The sequence below is a fragment of the Gallus gallus genome, chromosome 4 (genome assembly GCF_016699485.2).
Source record: "Gallus gallus isolate bGalGal1 chromosome 4, bGalGal1.mat.broiler.GRCg7b, whole genome shotgun sequence".
Classification (NCBI taxonomy): Eukaryota; Metazoa; Chordata; class Aves; order Galliformes; family Phasianidae; genus Gallus; species Gallus gallus.
The window spans coordinates 38,043,487-38,061,411 of NC_052535.1; the positions used below are offsets into that span (position 1 = coordinate 38,043,487).

At 35.7% G+C, this 17,925-nt stretch overlaps 1 protein-coding gene across 3 annotated transcripts in view; it reads left to right on the forward strand.

Annotated features, from left to right (window-relative positions):
- Nucleotides 1-17,925, forward strand: part of TBCK (TBC1 domain containing kinase) — a 94,691-nt gene that overhangs the window by 37,686 nt on the left and 39,080 nt on the right. For all 3 annotated transcript variants that reach the window (NM_001012577.2, NM_001396974.1, XM_025149626.3), the window contains exons 16-22: nt 1,207-1,269; nt 2,113-2,239; nt 2,785-2,835; nt 4,229-4,312; nt 8,439-8,524; nt 14,195-14,231; nt 15,410-15,571. In NM_001012577.2, the coding sequence (NP_001012595.2) occupies nt 1,207-1,269; nt 2,113-2,239; nt 2,785-2,835; nt 4,229-4,312; nt 8,439-8,524; nt 14,195-14,231; nt 15,410-15,571 (610 nt within the window). The remainder of the gene's footprint in view (nt 1-1,206; nt 1,270-2,112; nt 2,240-2,784; nt 2,836-4,228; nt 4,313-8,438; nt 8,525-14,194; nt 14,232-15,409; nt 15,572-17,925) is intronic.

The window sequence follows — 17,925 nt, forward strand, 5'->3', positions numbered from 1 at the left end:
GAAATTTTGGCATTAGATTTAGTGCAAATTTAAACAAAAGGATGCATGAAATCTTATGAACTAAAACAATATTCAGACTCATTCTTCATTCTAACATTATTTGGTATCAAAGAATATTGGCTTTGAATGCCTTTATATTTAATTTTGATTATGGGCTAGAAAAATAGTGCACAAACCCCAAAATTTTGCTACAATGTTGAAATACAACTGCTGCTTAATTTTTTTAAATTATTTTTCACAAATGCAGTTACAGTCCTCCTGCCCCAATATGCAAAAGCTGGCTTAAATAGTGTAAAGCGCAGCAAATGTATTTTATTTCAACTACTATTCAATACATGTTTTCCAAAGATTGGAGAAAAAATAAATGAAATGTAATCCTTCTGGACAAAGAACTGGAAAGGACTGTCCTTGAAACTGTCCTAGAAATGGGGGCACCTCTTACTTGACATCAATTGCTTGACAACCCAACTCTTTCATCTGTTCTGCTTGCAGTCCTCAGTAGTGCAGCTAAGAGGTTCTTACAGGTTACACATCCTGAGTTTTAGGATGTAACTTAGGATATGATCTTCTGAGTATCTTATCATATGACAAAAAAAGCTGTAAGGAAAAGAGTAACTGGTGGTCAAGAGTGTATCCTGGCCCCTCACCTGGGAGGTGAGTGAGTTCACTTTCTTCGTCAACTTAGTATCTGTACAATGAGGGTAGTCCCATAACATTAAGATGCACTTGTCAGAATACTTGCCTTGGTATTTAGGCAATTAGCTATTCAAGAGTAGCATATGTTGGTAGTATCAGTACTAATTAATAGGCAGCCTTTACACAGATGATGCTGAAAGCAACTTGACAGCGACAGAGGTATATTTTGAATTTAAATTGGAAGTTTCAGTTAACTAAAAAATGGAAAACTGGATCAGGTGTATTCCTTCCTTTATAAACCAGAGAAAGTGACTGAAGATAGTGGGAATACCATTGAAAGTTTTATATATCCTGGGTTACACAGAATGAAGAAGAATTTGTTGAAAGTCAGCATTGGGAAATTCTCTGTGTTTGGGAAATACACTAAAATATATTTTCAGAAAAAAAGTTGATAGCCAGAGCATTTGATTAAAAACAGCATTTGTATATAGGTATGTGCATATACGTATGTTACAATACGTTGTTATGTTAGTAAAGGCTTTCTATTTTAAAATATTCTTCTACATTTAGGGTGCCATTCAAGCAAAATACGATGCCATTGATAAAGACACACCGATTCCTACAGACAGACAAGTAAGACTTCCAGTTTTTTCTACCAAATACTGTTGCCTGAACTAACGCAAAGATCTTTTCAACCAGTGGGTGTCATTTCATCTACTACAACAGATATGGTTGATAATACTCGGTTTCCCCTGCCCTCTAAGCTTTCTCATGCTGTTGCAAGAATCTTGCAAAACAGATTGGGACCATTAATTTAACTCAAAGTAGGTTATAACCCCTGATGAGCAAAAATCTTTTACTTCAGAATCATGTTTCTGTTGCAACAGCAAACAGTATAATGAGCAGTATTATTAATGTGTTGTTAAAAGTTCTGATTTCATCAATTCTTTTTTGTGCCTCTTGGACCTGATGCCAGATAGCATCAAGTACCCTGACATTCTGCACAGTAAGATAAACTGTACAGAAATGGGTTCTTGAGCAATTAAATTCTCCAAGAAGTATTATCAAATGTAAATAATCTTCACAAAGATCAGCTGTTCCATCAGATGGCTTATTTAAATAGATTCCATCAAGCTTTCTGAAGTCTCTGATTATATTATCCTGTAGAAAAAAAGTGGTTCTAGCACCTGAAATTAGCCCAGAAGTTGAATTAGAAAATACGGTAGTTGTAATCTGCTGTTGTTTTGTTTTTAGAATGTCTGCTTTTATTTTTTTAAAAGCAGCTGTTGGAGCCCTGTCCCCTTTCAGTTACTGATCTGAGAGTGATGGGAGAAACAGATTGTGATTTTGATGATGATCTGACTTCAGTTGTCTGGCTAACTTCCACCACTTCCACCTCTATTATTACACAATTGCTGTAGTACTATTTCATTTACCCTGGTTTCTCTCTATATTCTGTGTTTGGCTGTGATACAGATTGAAGTTGATATTCCTCGTTGCCATCAGTATGATGAATTGCTGTCATCACCAGAGGGTCATGCAAAGTTTAGACGGGTATTGAAGGCCTGGGTTGTTTCCCATCCTGACTTGGTCTACTGGCAAGGTGGGTTTGAGTAATTAGCAAGGTCAGATATTAATGGGAAAGCTCTGTCTAAAAAAAAAAAAACAACAAAACAAAAATCTTATTTGGAGGACTTTCTTTTCCTTTCTTTTGAAGAATGAATATGTGAATTACTGCAAATTTAGCTCCTAATAATTTATATTCAATTTGTAATGCCAAATCGACTGCCTCTTTCATATGCTCTTCAGAAGTTTTGATCACTTCATTTAAAAAAAACAGTCTGTTTCTTTTTGCTGATCAGTTCAAAGGCAATGTTGCAGAAGTTACTGGGCAATTTCATAGGTCTATAAACTGGATTTCTTGAAAACCATGACGGAATAGTCAATTCAGCACTATCATTTTAGCAAGTTTAAATCCTCTTTATTTCCATGTGTTGATCTCATACTTGTTCTCAGCATTGTGTGAAGCCTGACATTGCAGGTGTTATAAAAGTGTGCAAAATGCCATGGTTAAGTTATTATGTTGAATAAGACAAATTCAGTAAATGAGATGTTCATGACATTTCTTCATGGCTCTTCCCTCTTTAGGTCTCGATTCTCTTTGTGCACCATTCCTATACTTGAATTTTAACAATGAAGGTGAGTACTTTTTTCTGCTGGGAGTGAGGGGAAGGACAATCTGTTTGTCTAGTTGTCTGCAGATATTTGTGCACCACATATAGATGGAAACTTTCTTTAACTAAAAAGGAATTTTGAAGCTGTTTTTGCCATAACTCAAAAGAGGTGGTCACAAATAGCTATAGAAAAACAAGAAATGCATATCTAGTACTTTTGCTTCTCAGTGAAGCTGTGGGTTAGCCTTTTGTAATGTGAATGTATTTTTTTGTTAACCTATCATAACCATTAACTGTACAGATGAGCAGTATTCAGAAAAGTTGGTGTTGGTCTTAAGTGCCTAAAAGCTAATCAGACCAGCTTTCAACTGTGATTCCTTCAGAACTGACCTAGTCCAACTTCCTCTTTTCTTGTACACAACTTTTTCATAACACGTGTGGGTGAGAGCTGGTTTCTCAGGACAGTAACTCTTACTGTGTGCCTACTGTGCACCTTTACGTATTTCTATCAACAGGTTTTTCTTGCTCCTGAACACACCCGTATGGTTTGATTCTGTAACCTGTTTTTTTTTCCTTATTGAAGCAAAGTATGATAGTGAAAAATGCAATTCCTTGTGTCCTGGTTTACTAATTTAATTGAATACATCTGGCTCAGATAATTGTGGTTTCGATGCCAGAAAAGTTGCAAACTGGAATTCATTTATAATGAATGCTATAAATATGACCCTTTGCTTATCATTTCCAAAATGATAAACAATTTATGACAATTTCTATTCTGTCTCTTACTAAGGCTTCTCGTCAAATCCATGGTCTAACAACATGGCTAAGGGTTGTATTAAAATAGGTAGGCTATCTCTCAGCCAAATTCCCAGGAATTAATAAAGGGGTAAACATTATGTTCCGACCCTCTAATCTCTACATGGTGTGTATGTGAGGAGCTGCTGAGAAATGTTGTAGTAGTATTCCACTGTTGTTTTCCTGTGAATTCTGTCGTCTTCAGACTCTGAGCTGAAGAAGGAGACCAGCTGAGAGTCTCATGGGGTGTAAACTGGGTCTAAATTCTATGGGAGAAAACAGAAGAATGCAACAATGCAGTTGTCTGAAACTATACCTTCTAAACCTTTGTTCCATCAGGGACCTTCCCTTTTTGATACAAACATCACTATGGCTTTGTCACTAAGAATTACGGAAAGAAACTGGGAACAAAGAGCATCCAACCAGATTTGTCTTGTTTACTTAAGTGATAATAGAAGCTTTTAAAATTCATTAAAGAGGATTGTGCATTTTTTATGTTCCTTTTCAATCGTTTTTCTTTATGGATTGATTTTAAAATGTGTGCCTTTTATCTGCTTAATAATAAGCACTTTTAGGTGTACTTGTATTTCTATCTCTGCATCTGTTTTTTCTATTTTTTTCAGCTCTGGCATATGCCTGCATGTCTGCTTTTATACCAAAGTATTTGTATAACTTCTTTCTGAAGGATAATTCTCATGTTATCCAAGGTAAGCAAATGCCTTTAATTTTTTATTAGTTCTAAGAGGAGTAGAATTAAGTCTGCATTTATAAATATACTTTTTAATGTGGTTATAAGTTAGGAACTTGCTGTCGAACTATTCACCTATGTCTTTCAGAAGGTTTATGTGAGATTAAACAAACAAACAAACAAAACAGCAAAAAACACCAGCAACTGTGCAAGGAAAGTGGGAACAAGATTAACAGGTAAAGGCTTGGGCTTAGAAAAATGCTATTTGCACAGGGAGGTGGAAAAAAGGATCCATGTAGGTTCCAAGTTGAGCATCAATTGATTATGCAAAGTTGTAAGATGAGGAAAAGATTCTTACTGTGTTATATGATTAAAAACTGAACATCATGACATTAATCACATGAATGTTACAGGAGCTATCTTTACAATGAGGGACAGTAAAGAGCAGGAGCAGTACAAACTAGAAACTCCTCCGAAATTGACATTCAGTTACTTAGAGACCTGAGAGGAAATTCTTACTGAAGAGAATACAAGACAGATTTTGGATATCCATGAGGAAAAATGTTATGTATTTGGGTCTTCAACAGCTCTGCTGGTGTCTCAGAGAAATTCACACAATTACTGGGAGGTAAATGTCTGTTCTGCCTAAAAATTAATTGTACATTTCAGGAAGATACAATGAAGGAGTTGTCTGGAACTGTTAACCCACCTTACTACTATCCATGTTGATTAGTTAATTTGTCTTGTAACTATTTTTAAAAACTGAAAGAATCTGTTTGAAAAGCAGTGTAGAATGTTATCAAATAGTGACTTTCAGAAATTCTCTTTTGTATATAACTTGTGAAACTTCTTAACTTAGACAAAGTATCTGCTATTTCTTTGTCTTTAAAAAGAAAAAAGAAATTAAGAACTGGTCAACCAAATATTGTTAGACATAAAAGCAGTTAACATACTGTGTAGTAGAGAGAGAATTAAGATGAGGAGTGAACATAGGAGACTTTCTATATAACAGACTCCAGATGAGACACTATTGTGGTTTAAGCCAGAAGGTGGCTAAGCACCACACAGTCATTCATTCACTCCTCACCCTTCCCAGTGGGAAGGGGGAGAGAACTGGGGGGAAAAAAAAAAATGAAACAAAGTAGAACTCATAGGTTGAGATGAAACTAAGATAAAAGAAAGAACAGCTATAGCTATAGTCATAACTGTTCTACAAATGGAGGTATATAACAAATGATGCACAGACAATTGCTCAACACCCCCCAGCTGATGCCCAGGTAGCCCCCTGAGCAACGGAAGAGAGTGAGGTGAAATCCCACTCCCTTCAAAACTGCTTCCACGTGACATCATACAGTGTGGAATATCCCATTGGTCAGTTTAAGTCAGCTATCCTGATTCTCTTCCCTCCCAGTTCCTTGGCCCTTCTGTAAGAGCAGCCTTGGCTCCATACAGTACTGGTTAGCAGCAACTATAAACATCCCTGTGTTATCAACACTGCCTTTTTCCTAGAACCAAAACATAGCATCATACCAGACTCTGAAAAAATGGAATTCTGTCCCAGCTGAACCTAATACAGACATTATGAACTGGCTATGTAAAATAAGGAATAGTTTGAAAAAGTGATTCATGTTTGTATACCTTTTTTTTCTTCTGTGAAGTAAGAAGAAAAAAGGAGGGAAAAAGTCTGAAGATGAAAAGAGTAAGTGTATTATATCAGATGGTCCATTGGAGCCAACTCCTTCAGACATTAAGATTAATAACTTGGTAAGGGCTTTTCTCAGGGGAGTATGTTCTTACATAAGTAGTAATAATTTTGCTCTCCAGAGGTTCCCTACTGTTACTCCCACAGTACTTTACAAAAATATCAGCTGATGTGAGAAATATAGTTCAGTGGGATTCTGTAAAATAAAGTAGTGTAGGCATTTTTGAGTCACTTTGCAGCATCTGTGGTCATCTGGACCTCATATGATTCTTCCAGTATTCTGATTTGATCCTTTCTTGGGACTTCTGTCAAACAACAAAGTATATACACAATTGAAGGATTTTTTTTTTCTATAATTTTCCACCTTTACTGGGTTGAAAGACAGTGTCAGGAATGCATCACTTGATTGCTTACTGCAATTTTAGCTGCTTTGTGTCGTCTGTATAGAGGCTGAGAGAAGGAATTGTTTGAATTACAAAGTTCAAAATGCTCATATCTGAGCCAGTCCTAAACAATTAAGATAGATGTGTGGTTTTCCTAAGCATATCAGATGTATTTTTTCACATGATATAGGGAACAAGAGCAGCCAAAGGTATTTGGATATAGAACATACAATTGTGCAAAGCAAAACAACAACAAAAAACATATTTTAATGAAATTTTAGCTGACAGCACTTGGCTGAACACAAGTGATAATGCTTCTGTGAAGGCTTCTGTGTCTTTATTAAAGACACCTTAAAATAGCATATAATCCCACACAGTAATTATATTTCATGAGACAGTCTAGTAAAATAAAGGTGGCATTTGTCAGCCTTGTAATATAGCTGTAAAGAATGAGCACGGACATGAATTTTCATGTTAAAATAAGCATGCTTCTGAGAAACTCGTTGTGAAGTTGTTTCATCCGTGCACAGATGAATGTGCAAGATTGTGTAGAATTACTGGTTTGCTATAATTGACTTCTTATTACTGGCTATTTTATGAGGATATAACTGAGAATGAAGTTTGCCTTATAGATGCAAGGTTTTAATTATTTCATTTAGGATCAGCATGTGTTGAGGTATGCATTTAAGATACAGAATCCATAACCTGTGTGCACATAAATAAGAATTTCTTTGTCTAGAGATTGAGATAACATCCTGGAGAGAGATGTAAATAGCTCTGAAGTAGTCTGGCCTTGGTGACACAGAACTTAGCATGGGTCTGTTTACCCACTTAACTGCACAGCAGGATCCTGCCAGGACATCTGTGATATGACAGAGATGCAGTATCAAAGGGAAGAGGCTGGCACTCCTGAGATGCCTGATTCCCAAGGCAGTAATACCTTAGAGGTTCGGTATACTGTTGCTTTATCTTTCCAACTTAAAGCAAGTTTAAGTGGATGTAAAATTCTGAAGGCGGTTCAAGGGTTCCTAATGTTTACTGTAACTTACCTTGAAAGCTTGGGCATCTTTTTCCTTCAAGTATAATTTGCAGTAGGTCTGACTTGTTTCCTTTGTGTTCTTACAATGAGAATATTGTTTATCAGTCCTCTTGAGATAGAATTCACAGCTTTTGGCATTTCTAATCCTAATATGATTATTCTACAGAATGATTGTTCTTAACTTTGCACGTTCAAAACTGGGAACAGAGTAACATTCCCTGTCTGTCTTCCTTCACTCAGCTTGCTGTCTGGGCCCCAATTACTCTGTGCTTGAGAGCATAGAGAAAAAGCAATTGCCATCTGTTACGAAATTGCAGTGTTACTGACTCTTCATCTTCCTTCTAACAAGGCATATGACAATAGGAACAAAACTAAGAGAGGGTTAGAACAAATAGAGAAGTCTGTTGGTGTCTCTGTTCTGTTGTCTGTTTCTGTTCCAATTAAAAGCAAGTGTTAATTAGACAACTTAATTAAATTGTACCCTTCAGCATGATGTGCTATGCTGAAGATCTATTACATTTCATCTTTTGCAATGTCTCCTCTATTCCAGAAGAGACAATTTAAGAGGTTACTGGTGATGCAAATGCTACCTTAAAACCTCATCAACTTCTAGATGACAAAATTTAACTATTGAAAATAAATACAATTGTTGCAGTCAAGGAGTATTTCACTCAGTTTGGGTCTTAAAATTCTTGGAACGTTCTTGTTCTAACTTGCTTCCATCGATATCTTGTTTGTATTCATACGAAGTCTTTAATTTTGCAATACAAGTATAAATCACAACCTAATTGTGAATCAAGCAAATCATTGCTGAAAATACAAACTGAGAAATATTAAGGAAAATGAGAGGTGTGTTTCTTGCTCTGTTTTGAATACAATAGTGACAAGGAGGACGGTGGTGGTATTAATTTGCTGTTTTCTTTTGTTTCAAGAATGTGTCCTTTCTTTCCTACAGCTGCAACACAAAACAACAGGATGTGCTGGGTTTTGACAGTGATCTTGAATTTGTTTGTTATTTCAGAGTACCTAACGGTGTTTTCTCAGATGATTGCATTCCATGATCCGGAGCTGAGCAACCACCTTAATGAAATTGGTTTTATTCCCGATGTAAGTGCTGAGCATTCTTATAAATATTGCTCAAAGTAAAAGAAGGAAAAATTAGGACAGTTAGGGTGTGGGATGCTTTTCAAAATTGTCTTGGCAGCATTTTACCTGGAGATTTGCTTATTAATGAGATTTTCTGGATATGCTGTTAAAATGGTTATGTTTTTATTATTGTTTTAGATACCTCAGATACCTTTAGATACGCACAATAAAAATACCGCTAATGAGTTGTTTTAACTTAGATTGATCTTAAAATATGTATGAAATTTGTTTTTAAAATCTGAACTAGTATACAAAAAAGAATGTGGCTGAGAATGGCTAATAGAAATTTTTCTACCATCTAATAAAATGCTGTTGATTAACCCAAAGACACACTAATTTGCAAATAATACAAAAAGCATGTGCAAGTGATGGTTTATCTGTAGATATGTCAGATTCTGGAAAATGCTTAGCAATCACTTGTTGGAATCTATCAGAAACATTGGAAAGAGCATAGCTTGTATGCAAGTTTTGTCCTTTCATTGTAGTCTACAAGATGGAGAAAAATGAAAACTGTAGTCGTGTCCAAAATGTAGTAGAGAGATCTATAATGAAAAAAATAAAACAGGGCCTTCTTTGTAGGGCCCCACTTCTATCTATTACCATAAACAGGGAAAGTTTTTTATCCTTCGTTTAGAGCCATGTATAGTTTAGAAAGCCACCATAATACTCTCTCAAGTGGGAAGGGCAAGGCTATGAAAATCATTTGTCGCATGCATTTCCTGGGTAAATTTACTTCAGAATGGGCAGATGCTCATTGGTACTGTTTACAGAGATTGTAATGGAAAAAAAAAAAAAGTATATACCTTTCACTTCTAAAGGCCTTCTTAATAATATTTATAATATAAATGTAGAAGAAGATACTGTGGCATTAAATAAGCAAAAGTAAAACCCAGTGTATTGCGATATTATCTGAGATGTTTAGAAGCTGCATGTATTGCTAATAATCCACATCTGAAGAGGAAAGGGCTGAAGGTGAGAGACTGGTGGGGAAATGGGGGGATATTCACATGCTGAAAACCTATAAATTTGAGGACAAGATAAAGGACATGGGTAAGTTACTGGGGGAGAACCAAGTTTGCAGCATCACCATTTAAATGCACCTGATATTTATTTGCTCTAATAAACTCTCAAAATGTAAGTCAGATGGGAGAGCTTAAAAATCACTTTTTTGTATTTTTTTGATTTTATGGTAGTCATTGGACAGTGTGTAGTCAAACGTGAGCCTTGTCTCTTAAGTGTTACAGCCTAGAAGGGGATATGAGTAGGTCATGCAGCAAATAATTACAAAACAGGGGTATGTTTAAAAACAAAAAATGAAAAATTTTGCATTTGAATACCATCGCTAATTCTAAAATTAACAGTAATCTCTGAAGAGAAGTTGTCCTTTCTAAATCCTGTCATTAAAAAAGAAAAGTTGTTTTGCCTTCCAGATTATTGGAAGAGGTTTTTTGTACCTCTAACCGCGCAGAATCCATCAAGGTGAAGGATATGCACTTCAGTAATGAGATCTGAACCAGAGTTTTGTGCTTGAGTACTAATCCTATCAAAGTAAACTCTGATTAATCTTTCATCATCGAAATGCAGGCTCCTGCTGCAGAAAAGATTGTATTTCCTGGCACCCTTCCCATTTGCTTTGGGTCATGTAGCTCTCAGAATATTGAACAGTGCTGAAACTCCAATAATTGTGAATATTGTTAGCTGATGTGGTGCCTGGATTAAGTACATTGCAGTGACTTGCGTGATTTACATGTAAATAGAGAGATACGTATGGTGAATCTCTTAGTTCTTTGCTTGCTCTCCTTAAGTTGATAATCTCCACCGCTCTTTATAATATTTTATAGCATCTGTTCTATATTCTACTGAATAATTCTCTCATAAAAAGAAGACTATTTTAAACTGAAGGAAAAAATGCTACTTTACTGAAAGGGTAGCTGTAGGCATAAATTATTGTAAATAGCTTTCACCTGCCTAGTATGGATGCTAGGCACAGTTGTTAGCAGGCCTGTAAAAGAGATGACAAAGTCTGGTTGCAGTTGCTTAATAATCTGCTGTCTCAGGCTTAGTTTTGCTTTGGTGATATGCAGAAGACACTGTTAATAAGCCTTCATCTAACTGAGCGTTGAAAATCTCATGATTGAAGTACTTCGTCTCCATTTGTCTCTTCTGTTACTGTCAGTGGTGAATGTAGAGGAGAGATTTTTTGCTTGTATTTTGATCTTGCAAGAAAAGTGATCATTCTTCAAATTCTGTGTAGGTGCATGTAGGTGGGTAGAATCTATATTTAGAAATTGGTCTCAAATTGCATTACTTTGGCATCCCTAGGCATCAAAACATTTGTGTGCCTTTCTGTAGCAGTTGAACATAGGATTATCTAATAGGCTTGAGGTATGTGTGCATGCATTTTGAAGGCAGAACCCTTCAATGAAATGAAGAGTGTTTTATTCCTTATAGATACGTAGTAAACTTAATGTTATGTGCTCACATAGCAAACATGAAGTATGTTGTCATCTTCCGTGCTTTGGAAATTCAGATCTTCAATATTAAGTAGTTTACTTGGTCCTGAAACCACATGCTTGGTTTCACTGTGGCTTTCTTATGGTGTTCATAAGGTGCTCCTGGATTGTACAAGTCAGCCACATTATTGTTACAAACTTTCAAAAGAGTAAGAGGCTTGTGTTTATTTCTTAGTGCTCCCTAGGATCTCCTCCAACAAAAACTAGTACGCATTTTTGCCTTGCTTGCTCTTCTGAAATATCTTTAGGAACAAAAGCCTCTCAACCTGAATGTTTCTGAAACTATTGCCTTTACAGCAGAAATCTCATCTTCTATAGACAAAAACATGTAAAGCTCATCTTCCAGAGGAGGATTCAAAGAATGAAATAATGCAGGCAGAAATAGCAGTAATTTCTCATGGAAAAGGATTTCATCAAGATTTGAGTCTATCTTTCCAGGAGGTTTGAGTTTCTAGTTCAGAAATAGACTGTTCTCCTATAGTTATTACCTAACTTCACCCTGTTGAAAAACACTGAACTAAGTCTTCAAGCTCTTGTTTTGGGCAGTTTGTCATAGCAGCACACTATTGGAGAAGGAGCTTCAGCTAGGGTTAATGGAAAAACTGAGAATGAAACAAAGTGAAAGGAGAAGAAATTTGACTTTTAACTAGAAAAAAAAAAGTGATGGTTTTATTCAAGTTGTTCTTCATATCTAAGAGATGTCCTGGTACTTAATTGAAAGTACCAAAGAACTCGTATATTACTAGCAGAGTAAAATGGTAATTACAGTATTGCTGATCTTAAGGTCACTCTAAAAAATGAAGTATTGACTTTAAAGGCTTTCATTTTAATGTGACTTATTCCCAGGCTGTTCCGGTAGTTCAAATGCTGCTTTAAAAAGCTCAGTGTAGTTAGGAAACATATGTAATGTTAAGTGTGAATAAAAGTCACAACCTTGTTATGTGTCGTGGTTCTGTAGTAAAGGGTTGGAAACCTCTTTTTTATTACAGAAGCATGGCAAAATGCTGTTCTAGCTAATGATTGCTAGAGGGCAGTATGTACTAATAATATATTAAAAATGCAGTCATTTAGCTAAAAATATTTAGTATCCTGTTTATTTGAAGACTTCAAGTCATTGCAGTTCTTTTTCTCATCTTTGTTTTTCAGTTTGAATTGCATGGTGAAATATTAATACTAATGTTGTCTCTGCTTACTCAGCCATATTAACCACAACCTCATCAGGTTTGCCTAGACCTCCTTATCATAGACCTCTTTATCATAGAATATTATATTTTTGAAAATAAGAGAAGAAAATCTCTTGAAAAAATATTTACCTGATACCGTCTAACTTAAATAGTTTGACTTACTTTTAATGTTACCATTGGTAGGTTTAGTGAAGATGATTTAGAGTGAAGCAGTGCTTTGCCTTGTAGTTACCTTCCAATAATATCTTCACTATTCCAGTTTTGGTGGCTGGTCTTGTATTTTTCCATATGCATTCGAGATACAGATGTCTGTGTGTGAAATTAGGAGTAAGCATGGAGCTGCTTAGGGTAAAACATTGTAATCATATGTATGAGAAGAGGAACCTCAGGCTTATTTTTCTGCTGTATGGAAAGCAGTATAATACATACAGATAAGCAGGTAAACAGGAATTTGTTGATCACAAACATCACAGGGCATGTTTCAGGGAACAGGGTGTTATTCCACAGATAGACGTATACTGAAAGCACTGCAGAGATGTACTCAGGGAAATAGGAGTGTATAATGAATCTGAAATAATGGCATATTGTGTGAGGTTTTTGGGTTTGTTTGTTTGTTTTTGAACCCTTAAAATCAATTGGGAGATTGTATGCTAAGCAAAGTCTGTTCATCATAGCTTTTAGTTCTATGGGTAGTACAATTTAGATGCTATTAGATACTCATGTGAAGGTGTGGAACTCAAATTCAGAGAGCTGTGCTAGGGAATCTTTCTGCATATGTGTGCATCATTTCATCAGTGCCACAATCCAGTTAGGAGTTGATGGAATAAGTAGTCATTTATTAACATAGTATAGATTATATTTTCTGCTGCTCATTTGCTTACTTTCAGGGCAGACTTAATAGGAGTACTAATTTGCACTTTTTATGAGCTAAAAAGTAATATATTAAGCTTTATATATAACTATAAATCTTTAGAAATGGAAAACAGAGCACATGAGCTGCGCAGCTGAATAAAATTTAACAAAGATAGACTTGCTCTTGCATTCCTAATGTGTTGGGACTTTCTGTAGAGTGATGTTTCATGAAAATAGATTCTGTTGCTTTCAACCCACTAAATACTTCATTAAAGATTAAGAAACTCTGAAGGCGTCACAAATGACTATGTATTCTAATATATTCCTAATCTTTTGCATATGATGTTGTAGGTGTTCTGACTGAAAGCTTGCAGAAGCTAGAAGGTTTTCTGTAGCCATTACAGCAGCAGAAGTTAGTCTCAGAGTAATATAAGTGCAGCCTCAAATTCTTCAGATGACACATACCCTTAAAGGTCATCTTAAAACCACGTAAATGCATAAGTTGTTGGTAACAGGCATTGTATGCTTGAGTGACTTTGGAGAATTAAATTTGTTACTTCCTTTCAGTGAGATGTATATAATTTAGTACATGCCAACATGAGCAAAAAATGTAGATACCATTCCTTTTTCTGTTGGAAGCTGTGATTTACCCTTTTACTTATTCATAATAAAAAACAATTTTTTCCTAAGTCAAAAAGATATCTTGAATCAAGTTGTTTTATCCTTGTTCAGGTACCCTTCACTAGTTTTTATTTAGCAGCATATAATGTAAGGGGAGAACTGTGGCAGTTTAAAGGAGCAGCTGACCACAATGCTGATGGTCCTTGTTTTCACCACAGAATCACGAAACAATACTGTGGAAGAAATGAGAATGGTGACTTAGGGGTGGAAAGAGCTGCTTTTGGTGACTAAATGTTCTATCATAGTGGTTTTGCCACTGCAGTTATTTCTTATTTTAAATGTGTTAATGGGAAGCTTTGCAATTTTTAATGCAATTAACAGTTGACCTAAGCAAAAAATTTAGATCTTAATAAAACATGCTTTTTGTTCTCTTCTCTCCTGCCATCCCCCACCTTTTGCAGCTCTATGCTATTCCGTGGTTTCTTACAATGTTTACACGTGAGTACACTTTTTTTTTTCCATTTAAATGTTGAATTTCTTAAGGATGATTTTTCTCACTTGGTCAGATAAACCCTTCCTAATTGATGTGGTGTGTGGCATTTAATAGATCCTTTGTAATATGCAGGGTGAACTTGTGACTTGAGTCTCAACAGTGCATGTCACATTGTACTTTCTGCTCTTATTTGACAATAATTTGAGCTTTCTTATTTCTGAAAAAGAACAATATTAAATTTGAGCTGGATTATATTACGCATGCAGTACTTAAGAAAGGTGAAATGCAAACTTTATCTACTAGGAAAAATTACAATAATATTAATAGACACCTTCCCTCACTCCATTAAGTTCAGAAAGTGTTTTTTTTTTTTTTTTTTTTGTAAGGCCAGCAAAACAAGCTTTATGTTATTGCACTTCAGTGTGTTGTGGTATTTCTTCATGAATATTCAGAGCAAAAAGAGCTTTCAGATTTGGTGAGCTTTCAAGGAAAGATGGGGAAGTTAGTAAAGCAATTTGTGATCTTCTTTCCTCGAATACCTAATACTTCTTCTTTTCATGTCAGCGTTAGCAGGTGACTTCTCTGAAATATCAAAGAATTTGATGTGAGGTTCTCAATTGCATTTGACAGATTTCTTGACTGTGAAGCACTGGCTGTTGCAGTTGCCCATGCTTTGAAAAACCTGTCATGAGAATCACCACCTCTGGAAAACTGAGGAGGTGGTTGTCTTGGCAATGAATTAAAATAAAATTTTAGGACTATTTAGTTGAAGGATAATGTGTTTCAGGAGAGCTATCTTTTGGCGTTATATTTCAAGTGGTGCTGTTTTTGTTAGGCCTTGATGCCTGTCTTTCTTATTCTGTCAGGTTTTGCTCTATTCTGCTCATTTCCTCATTTAGTTTTAAGTAGCTGAGCTTACTGATTCACTCATTAATGTCTTCATGCTGCTGGAAGTAACTGATACACACTCCTTCATGCTATACCAAAAGAAAAACAAATTGCCTAATTTCATGTGTGTTTGAAATGTGCAAACCTGCATATTTGATAGCATTTAATAAAGAAAGAAAATACTGATTGTTTCTGGACTAGTGTGTATGAGTCTGTGTATGCAAACAAACCTGTATTAATTTTGCTCTTTTTGTGTATGTGTGTTTGTGTGTGTATGTGTGTTTTCATTATGCAGATGTCTTTCCTTTGCATAAAATTTTTCACTTGTGGGATACATTGTTGCTTGGAAATTCCTCCTTCCCGTTCTGCATTGGGGTGGCTATACTTCAACAACTGAGAGATCGTCTTCTTGCAAATGGATTCAATGAATGCATTCTCCTTTTTTCAGACTTACCAGGTATAGAGGAAACTATTTTTTTTTTCTCTTTGTCTTCTGCAGTGTGTTGCTGAATAAAATAGGTGCTTTCATTTGAATATGTACTACAAATCTTTCATGTGTTGAATAATGTTTGATTTAGGTGAACTCCCTCTCTCTGTGTGTAGGGCCCGCCTACAACTTGACCAGGTTAGCAGAAGTCCTTTTGTTGTCATCACCGATAATTGGGGGAGATCACTCTCATTTCCTGGGGAAAGTTGGAATAATTCATTGTGAAATTTAGAGTAATCTTAAATAATTCATGAGCTACTGTTCCTAGACATACTACATGTATAAAAAACACAGCTAGTAGGATGGCTTAGGGAAAAAAAGTATTGGTGTTCTTAACTGTACCTTAACACTTTTGATGCTGATACAAGCCTGTTTTCCTTTTCCTTTAAAAAACAAAATTCTGCTATGAAAACAGTTAATATAAAATTAATATATTATGAAAAGCAATGTAGGTGGCATTGGTGCTTTAAATCAGTTTGCATTTGAAATATATGGCTTTCAAAATAACCCTCAAAGCCAGATGGAAGGCTACATGAGCATTATTGTTGACTTATCTGCACAAACAAGTGTCCCATCTGCTATAAAAAAAAAATGGCAGTTAACCGTGCAGGCTGACTCTTACTTGTGAATGAGTTACTACGGAGACCATAGAGTGCATTTGAACTGAGTAAATCATATAAACTGAAAGATGTGTTTCCATTTGTGATCAACTAATGTTTAGGTAACATCTGAACTGGATGTCTGCTGCACTCAGAACATGCCCATGTTCTTGTATTACTTCCCTTTCCCCAACCCAGGCTCTCACCAACATAATAAAGGTTCTGTTTATAAGGTGACACTGTTTTAATCACATGGCCTTTTCTTAAGAGAAATTTAACGTTTGGCTATTTCTGAACTAATTATAGATTTAGTAGGATATATTCTAACACCATGTGCACAATTTGAACAGAAGTTGTTCTTTTTCTGAAGAACTGAATGACAGAATCAAGTTTGAAGGAGCATTTAATCTTAAAAAGGTCTTGCTAAGCACAGCAATCTCCACGTAGGCAGAGTTTGGAAGCTTAGCAGTAGTATCTAGCGTGGCAGCAAGCAGCCTGAGTTCTGTAAGTCAGTCTTCAGAGGTTCATCAACTTCTCACAGATGAAGCTTTCTCCCATTGTATACCATTAAACAAGTATCTAGGTTTCCAAATATTACTTTTCTGCTACTTTTCAGTTTAGTTTCTACTACACAATTGCTATTTTACTGTTCAAAAGAAATTTAGCTAGCCAATTCCCTACCTTTGCCTTTGCTGATTCTCTTCATTTTCAGTCTACGTGCTCAAACATTTCAAATTCCCTTATTAAATTTATCTGGATATCTTCAGGTGGTTTGAAAGGTAAGTGCTAAACTAAAAGACTGTCTTTCTCCTTCCCTTGTCCTTTCTCATATATTAGCTGTATATCTTAGTTAAATATAGGTTCATTAATATTTTACTTACTTTCTTGCCTAAGGTCATTTCTCCCTACTTTTTTTTTCCTTATGTGCTTCTAAGTCACATGTTCCCATTTATCTTGAGCCAGCTGATTCGCTGACAGTTGAAGTACTTGGTACTGAGGTCATGTATAAGAACACACTAGTTCTCATAATACATATGTTTGTATTGTAAAGTCACTAACATCTGTAATACCATAATGCTTATGCTTTCTACTGATTATAGTTTGTCAACTTTACTGATGTTCCAGTAGGAAGCATTCTGGTAGAATGCTGTTAATTTCTGGGGAAAAAAATAAAAAGAAATTTAAAATAAGTAAGTGCGAAAAACAAGTATCTCTTCCCATTGTAGCAGTGCTCCAAAATGGTAATTCTGTGATGGTGAAAATTGTATAAATGCTTAGAAGGATTACATCAAGTTCAAAAATGGACTGAACATGAAAGAATTGTGAGAATTCTACACTGGCATTGTATTTTATATCAGTTTTGAGCGATGTCTTTAGATACATATCCAACCCCTGGGTAGCTGCTGTTCTACTTTTCATTGTTTTTCTGTTACGAAAATGCATTTTCTACCCACACCTGCAATTTGTACACCTTTATCTTGCCAAAATTTCTGGTGGTTCAGTGTTTATTTAATTAAGACTTGGCAGACAAAAGGAACTGCATTTGTCCACCTAGCCAGTATTAAGCTTGTGGTTGCGTGGTGCCTGTTTCCATTTGTTTCACCACTTGTTGGCTAAAAATGTTAACTTTGAGGTCAAACGCCAACTCTGAGTAGGTGGGAAGAGATGCACTGGGGTCTTCCAGCTTTGAGTGAAAAATAGAAAAACCAAGGCATTAAACTGCTT